The sequence below is a fragment of the Colias croceus genome, chromosome Z (genome assembly GCF_905220415.1).
Source record: "Colias croceus chromosome Z, ilColCroc2.1".
NCBI classification, from domain to species: Eukaryota; Metazoa; Arthropoda; class Insecta; order Lepidoptera; family Pieridae; genus Colias; species Colias croceus.
The window spans coordinates 9206576-9219118 of record NC_059568.1 but is presented as its reverse complement, the minus strand read 5'-3'; the positions used below and the strand labels follow the sequence as shown (position 1 = coordinate 9219118).

Genomic DNA, 12543 nt, shown 5'->3' with positions numbered 1-12543 from the left:
TAAAAGATTTTCATATGGCAATGTTATTTGACAACTATCAAAATGGTTGTCAAATTATTTGTCTTCTTTGCAATTCTTGAATAATTTTTAGGATTTTGTCTAAAAAATCTTCGAAGATGTCGAAAAAGCCGCTGCGATCACAAGCAAGAGGTGTTGTTTATAATGTGTATAGAAAAACATTCGATGAAGAAGGGTCAAACACATCACAATTTTCAATTTTGAATATTTTATTGGTAAATTGGACTTACCCGTTTTGATACTTAAAATTAAAAATATTATAAGTAGGTAACTAACTATAATATGGTTACCCATCCGCCACCGCCGTAATGCCCATGTCCTTTCGCTCCTGTACTCGATACTATTTGATCCCCGTATCCCTTGCTACTTAAAAAATAACTTTGAATTTTTATCTGCTAGGAGTTTGAACCTGCGATCTAATGAGAACCTAATGCTAACTATTCCAATTCACTCTTCCAAATTTTACAACGCCTCTTTCAGTGTAAAAGCTGTGCAACTTTGGAATGCTTTACCCACTAGTATTCGGAAAGCACAAACGCTGGAGTCTTTTAAAAAATTGGTAAAGGATCATTATTTGCAAAGCTGCTAATCTTCACTGTTATTATTATTTTTTTTTTTCTTTGTTTTGTTTTTGTTTTTATCTGCTTTTATTTTTCTTTTAAATGCACTCACCTTTATAATTGTGTGTGTGTGTGTGTGTGTGTGTGTGTGTTTTGTTTTTATTATCTTTGCCTCAATTTATGTGTGTTTTTTTTTTTGTAATTATTGTTATCTTTTTTCCTTTTAACCTATTACGCTGATCTTCTTTTTTTTGTTTCTGTGTACACTATCTTCCCAATTTTGTAATTGTATTAACTTTCTGCTTTTATTTTTTGGTTGCTTGGAAGAAATTGCTGTTAAGCAATAAAGCCGCCAATTGCTTAGTATAATATCCTGATTTTGTCAAACTTTGTGTGTGCAATAAAGAGTATATAAATATAAATAAAATAAATAAATAAATAATATTGTTTTTTGATTACAATATAATTTTATGAAAACTTATTACAGGAGTTTCCAATACGGCTATGCGTCAAGTCCAAGCTGTCCAAGTCAATTTTATAATTATTTGTGTATCTGTTAATACTTACGAAAATAAACATAGTTTTATTTTATTTTATTTTGATTTTATTTTATAAAAAAAATATTAGCATTATCTAGTTTTGATCTGCATTATCATTACATCCATATTTTTACATGGCTTAATTATAATGAATATACAAATATAGGTATGTGTATATATAAATATGTATTACATAGATAAAAGTAATATGTATATTAAACAAGTAAGTAGTACCTACAAAATATTAAGTGGATATCTCATTATTTGGTACAGTATTGTTCACTTATGTAATGTGACTAATGATGTTGAGGACAAAATAAAAAATAAGCAGTATCAAGATCGGTCAGTCCATTTTCCCTAGGGTTGCACACTCAAAATTTTGATTTCCCCAATTGCCATCAGATTCTGGTTTACCTATACTAATAATTACAGAAAATCACCTTTTCTAAATTTCTTTCAATCATGTGGAACCTTTTTTATGTTTACCTAAATTTAAAAAATATGACATAAAAAACTAATCATGGTGTCATTACCAGAATTTTATCGGTCCGTCAGTTAAAAATTAAAAATGTAAATATGACCAAAATATTTTTAAAAATACATTAAAAAATGATATTACTTTAGAGTGTTTAAATTTTTTTCATAGAAAAAAAAGACACTGCAAAAATGGCCAGGTAAGAAACCATACATTATATTTAAGTTTACCTTAGGTTAAGAAGCAGTCCATCCTTATGTTAAAGAAAAAAAAGCATCGAAGAAATCGTGAAGATTAAAGTAGTTAGGTAGTCAAAAATGTATCACAATGACGTAGCAGTTAGCTACATAGGGCGGATATAGAGTTAGTTTTAAGTCTGTTAGCTTTATACCTAACTTGTATTAAATATCTATGATATATCAAATCCATCTTACTAAATAAACCAATTTATTGATATTTATTAATATTTAATATATCTCTACCCAACAGCGCAGAGTACCTACGTATTAAAATTAAAATACCTCCTAATAATAATAAATCTATAGTAGTTATAATAATATATACTTAGTTAAATTTTTCAATTTATTGTGTTCGTTTATTTGGTTAAAAACGTTCATCTCAGGAGCTACTGGTTCGAATTTTTCGTGGAAAAAACATTTATTGTGGAAGGTTATAGGCAATGTACTCGTATAAATATCACGCTACGATCACTAGGAGCGTTAATAAAAAACGTTGTGAAAGCGGAAAAAAATCCTTCTTAAAGCTTCCGTTGCATGTGCTGCGTAAACGTTTACGTACTACTAGTTTTTTCCTGAAATCTGTATATATACGTATGTACGAATTCCTGTCTCCCTTGGTCACGAAATTCAGCGTGAACAGCTGGACCGATTTAGATAATTATTTTTTTTAAATATTCCTTGAAGTAGGTACGAGGATGGTTCTTATGGAGAGAAAACGTAAATGTGTACCTCAGGCGAAGCCGTAGCGGACCGCTAGTGTTATAATAAAGGTCTGCATTGCCCAGTTGTTGCGCGTGCACTGGCGCTGCCGGGAGCAGCGCGGCCAAGTCCGGCCTGCCTCTGATCTGCTTGGTGCCACGCGACGACTCGCGCCCCGAGAGCTCGACGAGACCCCGCCCAGCCACCGCGCCCGACTCGGGCTTCCAGCTTCTAGATGAAGACTATATCAAGAAACATTTCAAGCTGCCACAACGGGCACTGTATCTAGATCCATTCAGGTACATATCATAGTAAATAATGACGAGACATTCATGGCATCTATAAATTTTTCAAACAGCAAACTTATCAAGGTTTTCTAAATTCTAGCAACAAACACTGCATGTTGCAGAGTTGATAAAGGCATGCAGAAAAGTAGATGATAACCGATAACAACATTTATTTAAAGTTCCCAGAGATATTATCGCCCATTACTAAGTCGATCTATTGATGCAAAACGAAATATATTTACCACTAGCTTCCGCCCGCGACTCCGTCCGCGCGGATGTCGGTCTTCGCGTGGATGGTTATTTCTCCATTTTGAGTACCTCTGTCAATAACATCTTATAAATATCTATTGGACCCAATTCCCAAATACGGCTAGGCCTATAATAATACGCAACGTGTGTTCGCGGTTCTACGGAACAACGTCTATGGATAAAACTGAAAAATTAAGATTAATTTTTTTCTACGTATTTTTCCAGGATAAAAGTATCCTATTTTACGCCCAGGATAATAAGGTATAATTATACCAAGTTTCATCGAAATCGAACCGCTAGTTTTCACGTGATGCCTTCACATACAGACAGACAGACAGACAGACAGACAGACAGACAGACAGCTGACAGACAAAAATTTTTTTAATCACATATTTGGGTTTGGTATCGATCCAGTAACACCCCCTGCTATTTATTTTTTCAATATTTTCAATGTACAGAATTGACCCTTCTACAGATTTATTATATGTATAGATAAGTCATCAAAATGGAACAGAATTTAATCAAATTGACCTAAACAGGGTAAAAATCACGAATATGTAATTAAACGACAAAGTCACTCTATAGGTCTTTAAAAATTAAATAAAGGTTTCTACCTACATAAAGGGTTTTCCAGAAATAAATACTTGATGGGATACACTTGGGATAAACGCACATAAAATAGTAAAAAATGTCGCAGAGTTCGTATCATATTTACGAAAATTCACGAACTTAAACCTACGCAAAGGAAGCTGCAGGCCGAAAGCTAATTGTTTCATAGAAAAACATAAGAACCACGCCATTATTAATATTAATAATTCTTAATCATAATAAGCAACGTTATTTTGCAAATTTTCTTCAAACAAAGGGTTTTGCAGAATAAATAAACAATGGTTTATTGCGTAGATATTGGGATATGAAGGATGCTTTGAGTGCATTTAATTCAATTCAATTGCGCTTTGGTTATAAATAATATTTCTTCGATATATCGAGTATTATGCTAATAAATTATGCTCATAGCTTACATATATTATTTGCCCGCGGCTAGCTCTCGTAATAAACGTATGACAAAACAAAATGATGAATCACAATAATAATTAATATGATAATGGACCTTTCTGTTCCCCTTTTATTTTCGCTGCAAAAGTTAAATACAATATGCTGCTGATATACCTACTCAAATTTTGATAGAGCAAGAAAGTCAAACATGCAGTTTCATGAGTTGTGACAATTATTTTGAATTATTTTCTTCCGAATTATTTCACTAAGTACCTACCTCCTTTTGGTCGAAATTATTTGGAAAAAATTTCATTGTTGCTTCGCAGACGACCTCTGATCACCTTTCCTATGACTCAAGAAGATGTGAAACACTTCAACTTGGCGAGGAAGTACAAAATCAACCAGCAGATACTTGACGGATTTCTGGATCCCGGCGAGGCTATTTCTGCGCCTAGTGTCTTTGTAAGTTTATTAAATTATCAGCTAGTTGCACGCCACCGATCCGCCTATAATGAATTACTTTTTGTCAGCATGAAATCTATTATAATATATTTATCTACCTATCTCTTCTCTCTTTCATATAAAAATGAATCGCAAAATGTGTTGGTAAGCGCATAACTCGAGAACAACTGAACCGATTTCGTTAATTCTTTTTTTATTACATTTCTTGAAGTACGAGGATGGTTCTTATGTAATGAAAACGTGAATATGTACCACGGGCGAAGCCGGGGCGGACCGCTAGTAATATTATAAACGCGAAAGTTTGTGTCGATAGATTGATGTTTGTTATTCTTTGACGTAAAAACTACTGAGCCGATTACATTGAAATTTGGTTTTCATAAAACCCTCAGGAGTCAGGAATGGGAACTATCGGGATTTGGCGGACAAAGCCGCGGGCGGAAATCTAATTTTCTAATAATTACGTATTATTGTATTATACTAAGCGAACAAACGAAAGTCATCAAAAATCATTCAGCCATTATTGAGTTATAAGTGGTTTAACAAACACGACGCTTTTCGTTTCATTATGGGGTGGTATTTTTTTAATGTGAAATTGAATTTAACCCCACATATCCAGTGTCCATAGTCCATCTTGCAGTGGATAGATAAAGGTCGATGGACTAGTCCATAATATGATATTTTTCATATAGGCAACAATCCGACATGTAGCGATCTACTAATTTGGAGGACTTTACTATATGCTTTTCTTTATTTATATACCTATACTTAGTTATAGCTTTTATGCGCCCAGTTTCACGTTTCAGTGACTTACACTGTTGTATGTATACCAACGATATAATATGTTCTTACTGCTCTGTGATATATCCTCATATTTTGTCGTTGTTTTAATAGTTCGATTAATAATTATTTAATATTTTTAAATCTTTTAGGGTTCTAACTTGAAGGGTTTATTGGAAGACATAAGCACTGATAAAAATGTTGATATATAAGTAGTTACTTTTTTATTTTAATGATTGGTTATAAATATTAATGGATTATGTGTTTTAGCCATATGCGAAAACGGAATCAGATAAGAAGAAAGATTCTGAAGAGGAGGAGGAAATCATCTACATTCTGCAACTACCAGATTGGGAGTTCAAATGTCCAGTCCATAATCAGACCATAAAGACGCCTAGGTAAAATTATTTTTTAACCCCTTACCGCATACAAAGCCATATATGGACGACGAAGTTTATGAATTTTTTAAAGGCTAACTATAAACAATATCTAAAAAAACTACCTTACATCTTAAACAGCATTTCATCGAGAATTGGAGTGTAATTAATTTATACAGTGTAAATATTATCCATCAGATATATTATAGATTTAGTCTAGCGCGTGCGACGGTTTGGGTGGTCGGAAAAAACCGTGATTTTCAAATTAAGATTTCAATATCAAAAAGGTGAGTAAAGCCATGAAAAAAAATATTACTTCATTCTTTAGTCTTTCTAAAATAAGGTAAAACATTTGGTTAGGTTGTTTTTTTTGCTTTAATCATGTTTTTTTGTACTTTTCCAAATCTGTCATATTTGGCTTCGTATGCATTCCGTCCAAAATATATTATGTCATATGTGGCTTGGTATGCATTCAATGATACTTCCACTGATTGTTCCAGTTTCGATCCTGGACACTTTTATCTCACTGCTAAGCATGTAAATATCATATCATCATCAATAAATACAGACTCATGCTATATGCCACTGTATGATTTTTAATTAGCCGTTTCAGAGCAAATGCGAAAGTCAGGGAAAGCTTTTATTACCAAAAGTCGTGGTCGTCTCTCAAAAACTTAGAAACATCGGCATCTCTGGAGTCTCCTCAGTATTTCTGACTCGCCAATTGCCGCAAAAAAGCTACGAAAAACTCCTGCAGGACATCTAGATTTTCACTTTGATTCTGTACGATCTGATGGGATTAGTCATTACCGAATTTGGAAGAAGAACGCCCGTCAGCTATGCCTATATTGTTCCAATTTCGTTCCTTCACGTTATGTGAAAAATATAACGTGTATTTATGTTATAATGACAAACGTAATTGTTTTAAGCAACTTCACGAAGTATACCTAAGTTGGCTGTGATCCCGGGTGTTATTTAGGTATCCACATAAAGTGCTAACATTTCGCCCGCGGCCTCGCCCGCGTTTTCAAAGAAAACCCCGCATAGTTCCCGTTCCCGTGGGATTTTCGGGATAAAACCTATCCTATGTGTTAGTTCAAGTTACCCTCTATATTATGTGTGCTAAATTTCATAGAAGTCGGTTCAGTAGTATTTGCGTGAAAAAGTAACAAACAAACACATACACATACATCCACCCTCACAAACTTTCGCATTTATAATATTAGTAGGATAGGATTTATGTAAAGTATATGTAGCATATCAGTTGACTTAGCATTCAGGATACAAGACTAAGTTTAGTTTGGGGCTTAGCAACCGTGTGTGTGAAATTAGTCCGGAATATGTTTTTATTTTATTAATTAGTTACTTTTTTCTAATTGCATACGAAGCCATATATGACAGAAAAAATACAACAAACACTGCATACGAGTCCATATATGGCGCCGTTATATATTTTCTATTATATAAGTAAATATTTTTTTTTCTCAATTTGATCTCATAATGTAAGGTCTAATATACGCTTTTTTGCAAAAAAATAATTTTTATTTCATCTCCTTAATAATTCATGCAATAAGGGGTTAATATGTACCTATCCTGTCAAAAGTGGTTCCTATAATACAATCTCTATTATAAATTATAATACATAGTATTTTATGAAAAACAATCAAATCTTAAATAGGTACACGTGAAATAAAAATTAAGACTTTGATTACAAATATAATAGGTTACATATTAATAATCAATTATTGTTAATTAATTATCATAATTATTGGTTAGTGCTTTTAGCATTTCATGTAGCAATCAACTTTTCGATCTCCCTATCTTTGGCTGTACAAAATAAAACGTCCAAAATATATTGATCAATCCTACGACAGACGAGTGGCGCCATCTATTAACAGAAATATCGTTTAAATACCGAATAGTAATGTTACATTATGAATACGCTAGGTAGCGCTGTAATAAATCATTTTTATAATACTGTAGTAATTGTAATCTGTTCATAGTTTCAACACTAAGCGATAGATGGCACTGTATTAAATTAAAAAAAAACGACGCTGCATGCTCACCGCAAAAAGAAATATTATAAACTAGTAATATAATAAATAATTATTGTTTTGTATTCAGGTTTATTTGGCATTCATGTAAGAAGACACCAAAGGGTAAATCAGCAGAACTGAAACGGGGAGGTGGACCACTCAACAAACCAAAGCCGTGGCTTCTCAGTAGACACACTGACTTCGATCTTTTATCTCAGTGGTAAATTACCTATATATATGGAAATCAAATTGAACGTGGCACAAGCATGGAAAGATGTAATAAATTTGTTGATCGAATCTTATCTTATGTTTTATTTAAATGAGATTAATGACTGGTAGATAGATAAGTGATAACAATACATTTTAGTAGGAATAATCTGATTTATAGATGAATTGTTGTAAGTTTAGCAAACCCTTAAAATACCATAGAAACTAGATAAAAGAAATATACATATTTGGGAGCTTTTAAAAATATACTATCAGTACCTACCTAACAACATTAAGAATGAAAGTTCCATTATACATAATATTATTGCTTTCATGTCTGTTTATTTTAGGCCGGGAGATACTGACACAAATTACAGGGGTTAACTAGTATGCAATGACAAAAATAAAAGTGATGGTAGAACTAGTCGCGTGGTGCGTTAGTCGAACTCGTCGGATAAATAGCGAAAGTCAAACGATTTATAACACAAAAATTTTAGAATTTACCGATAGCCCATAAAAAATATGTAGGCGGTAGTGTCATGCCATACTTTTCCGGCGACGCGAATGCCTTGATTACAAAAAAACAATTCAACCATTTGTACCACCAAACTTTTTGTACCGGTTACCTGTGCAAAAGTTAGCTTGGTACATATGGTTGAAGTGTTTTTTTTTTGATCAAAATGTATGGAACATGATTCTAATTGGGTAATTGGGTATACCTAGTTGAAAAATTGTACTGAATAATGGTAATGACTAATGTAGGTACCTAATAAAAGACATGTAACCTATGTGTTTTTTGAAGTAGGGAAGAGCGTTTAAACGAAGGATAAAATAAAGAATATAATATCTCCGCCCACATTCGTAGACTCCTGATATTCGAGGGACACCGACTATATTCGTAGAACAAAGCGGCCTTTTTCAGCCCATCTAGACAAGTGGCTTTTTAATAGCGTAAAGTTTGATAGAATAGATTATGAATGTATGAGATTGACATAAGTTGTAGATAAACGTATCGTATCGTATAGCCTACAATAACGATGAATTATCGATCAAGACGTCGATGGGGGATAACTTGGGGATAATGTTATTGATAAGGGATATGTGTATTTCCGCGCGGCTTCGCCCGCGCAGTCAAAGAAAAACCCGCATAGTTCCCGTTCCCGGGGGATTTACGGGATAAAAAGTAGCCTATGTCCTTTCTCGGGTATCAAAATATTTATCTCTATACCAAATTTCATGCAAATTGGTAACAGTAGTTAAGGCGTGATTGCAGAGTAACAGACAGACAGAATTACTTTCGCATTTCTAATATTAGTACCTACCTATGGATTAATACTATTTGTACCTAACGGTCCCTACCATAGTCCCTACGTTGGTCCTAACCTATTAGATCTGTGTAACCTATATAAACTTTAAAAAATCTCAATTGTGAAAATAAACATTGGTGGCATACAAGTGGCATACCTATTAAGAAAAAAACTGCTGTCACTACGACATTGTGAAAGTTTGTAAGTACAAAATTCTAAGTTTCTGTATATTTATTTCAAAATCCTTTAAAAATCTTAAATAATGGGTAATGATAAAAATATTTTGTCAAAAGTTGCTAACATGTAAGTTTACTTAATAAGTACTTACGTAATCTATAAAGAAATATATTTTCACGAAACGTACATTGAGCTGATTGAGATTGTTGAATTGTCATTTTCCAGTCCTCTAAAGCAACCAGGCTTTGACGCTTTAGATGTTTCTGCACCAGTGTTAGTGCAGATGAATCCAAATGGCAAATGGGAAAATTGTAAGCCAGGGGACCTCGATGAAGAGCGGCTCAAGAGTATTGTTCAACATTTAGTGAAATCGAAAGCGATTTCCGCAGCACAGAGCTACTGCTGCCAGTGTGCCTCAGAAAACCAAGTAAGATAGCATCCTCCCCTACATACCTAATTGAAATAGCATAGCATCATAGTGATGGAAATGATCGTTGTTCTTGCAGAGAGATTCCGGTGGTAAATCCAATTACGTACCTGTAATTATGATGCCTATATATTCCGCAGACGAATGTCCATTTGATTTGGACTGTGAGATAAAAAAAATGAAAGAAGCGGAAAGTGGTACGAAACCAACAAAGAAAGAAAAAGTTCAACAATTAGAAAAAGAATCCGAAAAGGATAAAGATAAGAAAAAAACTAAAAAGCGAGGATTTGTTTTACAACGGTTAACGGACTTCGATTTACTTTCTCAATGGTAGTAGGTACCTATAACAAGTTTTTGAAGACTCGTGATCACAGAAAACCTATTATCTACTGCTGCTCGTGATTGTGTAGAGCAAAACTAATGTCAAAAACAGCAACTGTAGCAAAAAAGTGATGTTGATGAGTAATAAAATAGTGTTGTGGAAGCGTTAAAAATATTAAACAAAATGGTTTTATTAGAAATGACGAACTTTCACATAAAAGTATAAAAAATAAACAATACCTACTAAGTAGTTACCTACACCTAGTTAGGTAGGCATTTCATTCACTACGACGTAGCATCAACAACTTGTAATGTTACAAATGTTTATCTCCCCAATCTTAAACACCTTAAAGATTTTGTGCCAGATGCAGATTGCGTCCCGAACAAAACAATTTATTACTAAATCACTAATCATTCATGGAAATATGACTAATTATAACGAGTAAAGTAATGAAATATGTATAAGGGACTTCTTGGCCAAGATTATTTATGTTATTGCAATATGAATATATAATTGTGACTGCAAGGAAAATATTATGCAATTGTGCAATCCAATTAATAGGTACCTTAGGTAGGTATAAAGCGCAGACATAATAATAAAATTATAAAATGCAGTTTGCAGAAGGACCCAGTTTGTATCAAATATATTTTATAGACGTTGTTCGCTCTAAAATCAATGACACATCGACATCACACACTTGAAATATTAATGTAAGTAAATAAGTACATCATAATAATAAAAATGTTTTTTGCGTCCGAAACATTATTTTATCTTCATTTACCTATTTCTTTCCCTTCATCAAAAATTACTTACACAAACCTAAAAAAAGTCGGTAAGTAACTAGTTAGTTAGTCCTCTACTTGAAGTCTTCTATCTGAAATATATTATACTACTTAGTGTCGTTTACAATAATTACACTGGTCTGCAAAGAAATCCTCCTTTGAATAAAAATATGATAAACATGTAGATCTTAACATGCTGAATCTAGATCTGCTTTCAGTTTTTTTGTATCACGTCTAAATTTTTTTTTATTGTCGTTTTTAAATACCTCAAAATTCTGTATTGTTTGGTAGTCTCTCTTGCAATAATGCTATTTTATTCGGTCTTTATGATATTTTTCATCACAAAAACGACTTAAATTTATAAAACTAGAACGGTATCTACTGAAGACATTATTTTTACACTAATTTGTAGGGAATTTATGGGCTTCCGTAGTTCTCATCATGACTCCGCTGCGCTCAGTTCAAAGTAAAGTTTTAAGGGGACGGTTTATTTATTTTATTTTTAATTTGGTAAAATTTTTATATTGTACTGATATATTGATGAAAATTTGTATATAATTTCAACCACAAAGCAAAATCGAATCACGTGTTATGGATTTTTAAACGACGCAACATCGAAAGCGCGAGTCTTTAGTGTGGTCTCTAGGGACTGCAAATGCGGGAGCTTAGCTTAGACTTAAATTATGAAATTAAGCAGACTAAAGTTGTAAAAAGAGTATCTGGTGACCACTATGAAACATTTCACCTGAAGTTTTATAGGAGATAAGGAAAAGCTAACTGAAAATATAGTAAAATATAGATAATAAGTTGGCAGCAAAGCTTGCTGATTTTACTTGATTGATTCGTCACGAAACTCCTTATAAAATATTAAAAGAAAAGAAAACTACTAATTGAAACAATGTAAATAATGTGTAATAGGTAATATTATCTTATAGTTTTTAATCGTTTTCTTGCCATTTTTTGTAATATTTAAACCTAATTTTTAAAATAACGATGTATTCTTAGAACAAAAAATGGGTTTCTTTCAAATTAAACCACAAAAAATCTAGACGTGATACAAATTTTTTAAAACTTAATTTCTGGTCAGAAGTATCACTTCTATAATAATCTTTTGCAAAAATAAGAAGGAGCGCGAAAAAAATTTTTTTTTGCAGACCAGTGTTATTATTAAAAATTGAAATTACGGCAATAAATTAGGTCGATAAAGCTGGTACCTACTCCATTATCACATCCTACGCAAAATCACATTATGATGCAATATAGTAATTATTATAGCCACTTAAAGCACTTCCAATAGGTATTTAGGTAGTAAATTGAATTAAATGTTTTTACACCTACCTTACATGAAATTTCAAACTTTGCGCACTCCACGCCGCGGCCGTCAACGGTTAAAAACAGCTGTTACATTCATTTGACATTTTGAAGAACGCTTGGCTTCTCTCACTCTTTCTGGGAGGGATCTTCAACTAGCAATAATCGCACCTCGGATTAACCTCATTGGTTACGATATTGCCTCTTCTTGATAATCCTATAATAAAATGTTGTGTGGTTTTATGAAACCACGGTAAAAGTGAAACTTTTTTTCACACTATAGACATTTAACTAAA

At 32.8% G+C, this 12543-nt stretch overlaps 2 protein-coding genes and 1 non-coding gene across 3 annotated transcripts; 2 read left to right on the top strand and 1 right to left on the bottom strand.

The window, feature by feature from the left end:
* The first annotated feature begins 1656 nt into the window (after positions 1 to 1656).
* On the top strand, positions 1657 to 8016 carry LOC123705550. Its single transcript, XM_045654383.1, has 5 exons — positions 1657 to 1791; positions 2617 to 2829; positions 4389 to 4524; positions 5572 to 5699; positions 7803 to 8016. Exons 1-5 carry the CDS (start codon positions 1784 to 1786, stop codon positions 7936 to 7938), a joined length of 621 nt encoding a protein of 206 aa, XP_045510339.1. The 5' UTR covers positions 1657 to 1783; the 3' UTR covers positions 7939 to 8016.
* A 1472-nt stretch (positions 8017 to 9488) lies between these two features.
* LOC123705305 lies at positions 9489 to 10393 on the top strand. Its single transcript, XM_045654040.1, has 3 exons — positions 9489 to 9531; positions 9631 to 9832; positions 9912 to 10393. Exons 1-3 carry the CDS (start codon positions 9491 to 9493, stop codon positions 10164 to 10166), a joined length of 498 nt encoding a protein of 165 aa, XP_045509996.1. The 5' UTR covers positions 9489 to 9490; the 3' UTR covers positions 10167 to 10393.
* A 1879-nt stretch (positions 10394 to 12272) lies between these two features.
* On the bottom strand, positions 12273 to 12463 carry LOC123705624. Its single transcript, XR_006753321.1, has one exon. It is a non-coding gene; the product is annotated as a U4 spliceosomal RNA (small nuclear RNA).
* Between the last annotated feature and the right edge of the window lie 80 nt (positions 12464 to 12543).

Bases quoted from the DNA above. Each gene is read 5' to 3' on its own strand.
- LOC123705550 (XM_045654383.1), top strand. The intron at 2,830-4,388 runs GTACATATCATA...GTTGCTTCGCAG, and splicing joins CTGTATCTAGATCCATTCAG to ACGACCTCTGATCACCTTTC. The intron at 5,700-7,802 runs GTAAAATTATTT...TTTTGTATTCAG, and splicing joins CAGACCATAAAGACGCCTAG to GTTTATTTGGCATTCATGTA.
- LOC123705305 (XM_045654040.1), top strand. From the start codon at position 9,491: ATGGGTAATGATAAAAATATTTTGTCAAAAGTTGCTAACAT. The intron at 9,532-9,630 runs GTAAGTTTACTT...GTCATTTTCCAG, and splicing joins TTGTCAAAAGTTGCTAACAT to TCCTCTAAAGCAACCAGGCT. The intron at 9,833-9,911 runs GTAAGATAGCAT...TTGTTCTTGCAG, and splicing joins AGTGTGCCTCAGAAAACCAA to AGAGATTCCGGTGGTAAATC.